Source organism: Aethalodelphis obliquidens, unplaced genomic scaffold (genome assembly GCF_003676395.1).
Source record: "Aethalodelphis obliquidens isolate GAN/ISIS:26980383/991018 unplaced genomic scaffold, ASM367639v1 scaffold44, whole genome shotgun sequence".
In the NCBI taxonomy this organism is placed as follows: Eukaryota; Metazoa; Chordata; class Mammalia; order Artiodactyla; family Delphinidae; genus Aethalodelphis; species Aethalodelphis obliquidens.
The window spans coordinates 6,321,807-6,328,990 of NW_020837988.1; the positions used below are offsets into that span (position 1 = coordinate 6,321,807).

The 7,184-nt window shown below is 55.1% G+C and overlaps 1 protein-coding gene across 1 annotated transcript; it reads left to right on the forward strand.

The window, feature by feature from the left end:
* The first annotated feature begins 561 nt into the window (after positions 1–561).
* On the forward strand, positions 562–4,232 carry GPR142 (G protein-coupled receptor 142). Its single transcript, XM_027080554.1, is given in 4 exon segments — positions 562–603; positions 605–656; positions 1,489–1,647; positions 2,291–4,232. Coding segments are annotated over 4 exon segments (1,125 nt in total). The 3' UTR covers positions 3,163–4,232.
* Positions 4,233–7,184: the final 2,952 nt, after the last annotated feature.

Below are 7,184 nucleotides of genomic sequence, written 5' to 3' on the forward strand. Positions count from 1 at the left end.
CAGGCTTCCGCTGGCCTGGTCGTCACAGCCAGCACTGGGCATGGCTTCCTGCCATCCTTCCAGGCCAACAGCCCGCCAGGGTAGTCTCCTTCTCGTCCCACCACCCGCAGCCACTGCGGCACTGACTGCTTCAAACCTGGCCCGTGGGGCTTCGCTCCAGATCTGGGTCCTGCCCAGGGCAGCCTCAGCTCTCCCTCCCCAGCACGGGTTCCCTCCCCCCAGCCCCCTCTGAGTCAGCTCCTGGAATCTGTCTGCCTTTCCCCAAACGCCTCACGCCCGGGGTTTGACTGCCAGACCGAGGCCAGGCCGGTTCCCAGAGTGCCCTGGAGCACGAGGCAGCCCAACCAGAGCCCTGATGCTACCCCCCGCCCCAAGGTCTGCCTCCCAGCCTCGCCCCTCCCCTGCCTGTGCACCCTCCCCATCCTGGTTTGCTCCGGGCCTCTGCCCCGCCCTCCCCTTCCCCCTCCTCCCTCCCCCCTCCACCCCACCTCCGTGCACTGACCGTCAGGCTCCGCACCGCTGGAATAATCCTGGGGCAAACAACGGCTCGGAGAGCTGGCGATGATGAGAGCGAGCTGCTGGGACCACCGGAAAAAGCCACGGGGTGACCCAGGACTCAGCACCCAGGAGCATGCGGCTTGCAGGACAAGAGACAGGTAAAGTGTCTAGGGCCAGGGTGGGCAGGGACAGTAAGGCGGCAGGGCCAGTGAGGAATCTAGAGTCCGGGAGAGGGGAGCTGGAAGCGGATATGGAAACGTCAAAAGCTGGAAGGTGGAACCTAAACTCCTAAAGTGTGGACTAAGAGGCAGGGACCAGAGCATGCGGAAGGGCCTTATCCCAGACTGGCCACCTGCCAGCTGCGTGTGACGGCAGGCAGGTCACCTTCCCCCCTCTGGACTCAGTTTCCCAGTCTGAAAACCGGGGCCATTCCAGCTCCGATAGCACTAGGAGAGGGTGCTCTCCAGCGTAGAAAGGAGCGGAACTCAGTAACGTCTCTCCTTAAAGAGGGGGGTGGCTGTTGGCAGAGTAGTGCAGCTGCCGTGAGTTACTGTGGGTCAGGATCACCCGGGATGCTTTAAAAACACAGCTGCCCAAGCGCCGGTGCAGACCCTCTGGCTCAGGCCGCCTGGAGCAAGGCCCAGGGCCCCACCCCCAAACCCCCTCCTGACCGTGACTAGCAGCCCGTTTAGGGCCCTGCTTTGCAGGCTGAAGACCCACCAGGAGCAAATATGATCGAGAAATAGTCTCCGTGTCAGCAAGAAACGCCAACAAGTGCTTCTTCCCGCCGGCGGGGCAGCCGGGCCACTGCGGGGTGGGCTGGGGTGGAGTGTGCTTGGCACGAAGCGTTACCGTTTGGCTGGGCCTGACCACAGGGTCTGCACAGAGTGGGGGTGAGTAAAGCCCTCAGGGGCAGGGGCAGGGTAGGGCTGCTGCCAGGCCAGGCTGGAAAGGAACCAAATGCTCTAACCCACCCTCTGCGCTTCCCAGCGGGCCAGCTACAGGTGACGCCAATGCTCACACCCAATGGCAGTGGGCTGAGCCAGGAGTTTGAAGGCCATTGGCCGGAGATCCCAGAGAGGTCCCCGTGTGTGGCCGGGGTCATCCCTGTCATCTACTACAGCGTCCTGCTGGGCCTGGGGCTGCCTGGTGAGTGGGGAGCTGGGTCTGGGGTCCTGGGGTTGCCCAGAAGTTGGAGTCCTCCTTCAATGGGTGCCAGTCCTCTGGGCTGACCCCTGAAACCCAGGATCATAGACCCCAGGGCTCTCCTTGCCTTTGTGGGGTGATCTGGGTCACTGGAAAGCCAAGCATAGTGGGGAGTAAAAGTGAGGGGCCAGGAGTTGGGGTGCTCTATAGCTAAACCCAAGTTTTCACCACAGCAGACAGCCCTCTTCTACCCCCAGGAATGGGCACTTCCTAGGATGACTAAGTTTGTGCATGACCGCCCCCAGCTCCATCAAAAGCTTCCTGTACCATCCACTGCGTTCAGAGAGCAGAGCTGGGGGTCGGGTGGGGTGTGGATGCAGGAAAGTACGGGTGGAATTAGGGAACTGCCCATCCCTGTGCCCGTTGCCAGGGAAGCTAGCGTATAAGGCAGTGGCCTACGGCGCATGACTGGACAAGGCAGGGCTGATCTGATTAACCTTCCGGACAAAGTGAGGTTTAAGAAGGGTCTGGAAAGAGGAAAAGAGAAGCTAGAACCAGCAGGTGGGGAGGGACGATGAGAAAGCAGATCCGAGGAGCCCTTCTAACGCCTCTGACCTCTCCCCTCCCTGACCTCGGTTGCCATCAGTCAACCTCCTGACCACAGTGGCCCTGGCCCGCCTCGCCGCCAGGACCAGGAAGCCCTCCTACTACTACCTTCTGGCGCTCACGGCCTCGGATGTCATCACCCAGGTAGTCATCGTGTTCGTGGGCTTCCTCCTACAGGGAGCAGTGCTGGCCCGAAAGGTGCCCCAGGCTGTGGTGCGTGCGGCTAACATCCTGGAGTTTGCTGCCAACCACGCCTCAGTCTGGATCGCCGTCCTGCTCACGGTCGACCGGTACAGCGCCCTGTGCCACCCCCTGCACCATCGGGCCACCTCATCCCCAGGCCGGACCCGGCGGGCCATCGCTGCTGTCCTTGGTGCTGCCCTGCTGACTGGCATCCCCTTCTACTGGTGGATGGACGTGTGGAGGGACGAGGACCCCCCCAGCACACTGGACAAGGTCCTCAAGTGGGCTCACTGCCTCATCGTCTATTTCATCCCTTGTGGCGTTTTCCTGGTCGCCAACTCGGCCATTGTCTGCCAGCTACAGAGAAGGGGCCAGAGTGGGCCTCGGCCCCGGGTGGGCAAGAGCACCGCCATCCTCCTGGGTGTCACCACGCTCTTCGCCCTCCTTTGGGCACCCCGCATCTTTGTCATGCTCTACCACCTGTACGTGGCCCCCGTCTACCGGGACTGGAGGGTCCACCTGGCCTTGGATGTGTCCAACATGGCGGCCATGCTCAACACAGCAGTCAACTTTGGGCTCTACTCCTTTGTGAGCAAGACCTTCCGGGCCACTGTCCAGGAGGTCATACATGACGCCCACCTGCCCTGCACCTTGGGGTCACAGCCAGCGGGCGTGGTGGCGGAACCTGTGCTGAAGCCTGCAGGACTGCCCAAAGGGGCAGGACTGTAGAGGAGGAGCCCATGCAGAGAGCTTGGGGTGGCTCACAGCCAGATTCCTGGGGTCTTTGTGGTTGCTTCCACAAAACTTTATCAGTACCCTACTTTGCAATCTGGGGATGAAAGGAGAGGCTCCTTCCTTCAGGGGTGGCTTCCCAGGAAGCTAAATTAGTGTTGGTTGAATGAATGAATGAGTGACTGAATAGATGGATGGATGGATGGATGGATGGATGAATATGAGTTGTTTCCAGCCCACCCCTTCCTGGAGCCCACCTCTCATTCCCTGAGTTGATTACTTCTCCGGCTTCTAGTGGCAATGCCAGGGAGAAAGGGAGATGTCCGCCGGATTCCAGGCCTTTCCTGGGCTGCGGGAACCAAATGCAGGGGGCTGAACAATGGGAGACGGGCTGCCTGAGAAAGGGAGTGGTCTTTTTTTTTTTTTTTTTTGAAAGGGAGTGGTCTGAAGCAGATTCAATGCCCCAGCCCTGGGGCGACATAACCTCTGGGGTCTCTAGCATCCTGGACTGATTAAATCCCTGCCCTGGAGCCAGAACAGGTTCAGGGCCCCAGAACAGCCCTGGGGAGGCACTTTCCATAGTTGCTGAGGACCAGGACTAAGAAAGAAAATGTCCTCTTAGCTCAGGGGCCAGGAGAGCGGAAGGGGCCTCCCGGCCACACCCCTAAGCTCACTCCTCTTGGAGAAGAAGCCTCTTTCTCCACCAAGGGGAGGAAGGGAGATGGCTCCGCCAATCTGAGACTCTGAGGGGCTCTGCTTGGCCCCTCCCAGCCTCCCTCCTTTCAGCCATGCCAACCGGGAGAGGCAGCTGGGAGAGATTAGCAGACAAACCTCCCACCTGCTCCAGGCACTGGGTAAACACATTAGCCGTCTGCTCTCTGCTTTTAGACCAGACTGAGCTGACCTTTCCCCTGAACGTGAGGTCCAGGCGGGCCCCCACAGGCACGCAACCCCTTAATGGGATCACAGAAGGGAAAGAGCCAGTTCTGTGCTGGGCAAACAGTCGGTGCAAAATAAATGCACTTGGCTTTCCCCCTTTCCTCTCTACTTCTCCCCACAGCAGAAATGTCCAGGAAGGGACTTTCAGCCACACCCAGAAGGAGGAAAAGGCAGGTCCCCAATCCTTTATCCACAATTCTAAACTCCAAAAACTCTGAAAACCAGGACCGTTTTCCTGAGTTTGCCACAAACACACCAGAATAGATACAAGACCACACATGTCTTGGTGTTGTCCCACTGCATAGGTTCCGCTGCAGACTCTCAGCGGGTGTGATTTTGCGACAACGCCCTACACCCAGAGAATAGAACAGAATAGAGAGCTGTTACTTTATCTAAACCACACATTACCTTCCTCTATTCTGAAAAATTCTGAATCCTGAGACACCTCTGGTCCCAAGAGTTCAGAGAGAGGATGGAGGACCTGTACGTCCCATCACTTTTGCCACAGCAAGGTCTCAGCTGGCCCTGAGTGGGTCTGGGGCGTGGCAGATTCCCCCATGGTTACCGAAGCAAACTTGGGTCCGCTTGCCTGCTCACAGTCAAGCCAATCTACTGACACCCGGTTGTGGTGAAGGAAAGGGCAACATTGATCGCAGGACGCCAAGCAAGGAGTCCAGGCGGCTAATGCTCAGAAGGCTGCAACTCCCCGATGGCTTTTAGGGAACGGTTTTTAGACAGGATGAGGGAGAGGGTCACAGGGTGAGTGATCAGCTCGTGGACACTCTTCTGATAGGTGGGTAGTGAGGGAATCAACATCATCGACCTTCTGTTTCCAATTGGTCTGGAGTCTACATGCTTGTGGGCAGCATACAGTTAATTTCTTCCACCTGGTAGGGGTTTCAGTCTCTGCAAAACAGCTCAGAGGACTTGGCACAGAGTATTATCTATAGCCCTTGAGGAGGAACTAAAGGTCCTTGACTTTGCTTAACGATGAAACTATTATTATTTTGTCTTGTTTGACTGTTTTCTTTTTTCCAATAAATGTATTTCCTTGTAATTTAACATACCAGACAAGGAGTTCGGGCCTTTTAAGCCCTAGCTGCCTGGACTCCTTGCTTGGTGCCCTGCAATAAACGTTGCACTTTCCTTCACCACAACCAGTGTCAGTGGATTGGCTTTACTGTGAGCAGGCAAGTGGAATCAAGTTTGGTTTGGTAGCACTATGTGCGCACAGACGTGTCCGTGGGTAGAGCTGATGCACCAGAGCTTCATTCCTTGCTTAAGGGGGGGGGGGTGCAAGTCCAGGTACCCCAAGAAGGGGCACAAGAAGGTGAGACGAGGCCTTCCCCAGCCCAGCCCCAGGGGCCAAGTCCACCCTACAGAGGATAGGTGCTTTTGATGCAGAATCAAATGGAATGTCTTGAGGGAGAGACCCCCCTCCCCCTCTATACGAAACCTGTGGGGCCCTGCAGGAGAGCTGCCCAGTACCAGGGGGTACCCTTGGCATGGAAGGCAACTGTGGTGGGGCAAGACTGGAAGCCTGGGACTTTCCTGGTGGTCCAGTGGTTGGGACTTTGTGCTGCCACTGCAGGGGGCATGGGTTCAATCCCTGGTCAGGGAACTAGGATCCCGTGTGCTATGTAGCACAGCCAAGAAAAAAAAATGAAGATGGGAAGCCTCTTTCAACTGGCTGGTGGGCTGTCTTCAAGGAGACAGAAAGATTCACTCACCTGTCCCCAAACACCAGGGAAACCAGGTAGTTCCAGAAACAGGTGAGGAGGCTCTATTGAGGCAGGTAGCATTCTGCACTGGTGGGGGATTCAAGCCATGGGAATGTGGGTGTCCCTATTGATGTGACCTCACTTGTACCCACAGGCTGAAGCGACATCAGTGTTTTCAAATAACCCAGCATACTGAGTATTGCGACCATTTTACAGACAGAGGAAACGGAGGCACAGAGAGGTTCAGTGATATGCACGTGGCCCTAAGCTGGTCAAGAACACCACTGAGACTCAAATTCATGTCTACTGGTCCCTGTTTCCTTCTCAGTCCACCCGTCACCTTGCAGGTGGTCTCAGGTGCAGAAGATTAGAGGAAGGGCAGCTTCAGGGCTGCTTGCATCACTTGTAACTTTTTGGTTCTGGACTTAACAGATTCAGGAACCAATATCATATTTCTCTAATAAGATGCATTAGGTAGCAGTTCCTTTTTAATATTTTTGTAACTTTTTTTTTTTCTTTTGTGGTACGCGGGCCTCTCACTATTGTGGCCTCTCCCGTTGCGGGGCACAGGCTCCGGACGCGCAGGCTCAGCGGCCATGGCTCACGGGCCCAGCCGCTCCGTGGCACGTGGGATCTTCCCGGACCGGGGCACGAACCTGTGTCCCCTGCATCGGCAGGTGGACTCTCAACCACTGCACCACCAGGGAAGCCCTATTTTCATAACTTTTAATAAAAGGACGAGATCGTCACTGTGACAAGCATGTCACTGAAATGGGAATGAAAAGTATTCTTAAAACGGCTCTTGATGACTAATAAGAACCTGCAGTATAAACAAACAAACAAACAAAACAACTAATACTAAACTTTCTTTGGCTTATTTGTATAGAAATATGTTAATATAAATGTTTCAGACATGACATGAAATTTCTAAAATTCTTAAAAAAAAAAACAAAACTGCTCACGTTTCCTTTATGCATTTCTGTTGTCAAACTCTCAATGGCTTCTGGAGAACAAGACAGCAGGCGTGTGGGTTACCCTTCTCGCCTCCATCCCATCTGCTGAAATAGCTTGGCTAACGGAAATCCTTTTTGGAATTCTAAGTTTTTTCCTTACAGGTCGCCCCCCCAACCCCCACCCCACACACAATTTGTCAGTTGATCTTATGTTCTATTTTTTAACCCTTTGTTAATATTTAAAGACAATGATTTTTCTAGTGTCTTTCACATCTTTCCAAGTCTATATATGATTTTTGCTGTCTTCTGGTCTCTACATCCATGTGTATTTGTCTTCTAGGGCTGCCTTAACAAAAAAAAAGCCATAGACTGAGTGGCTTAAACAACAGAAATTCATTTTCTTAAG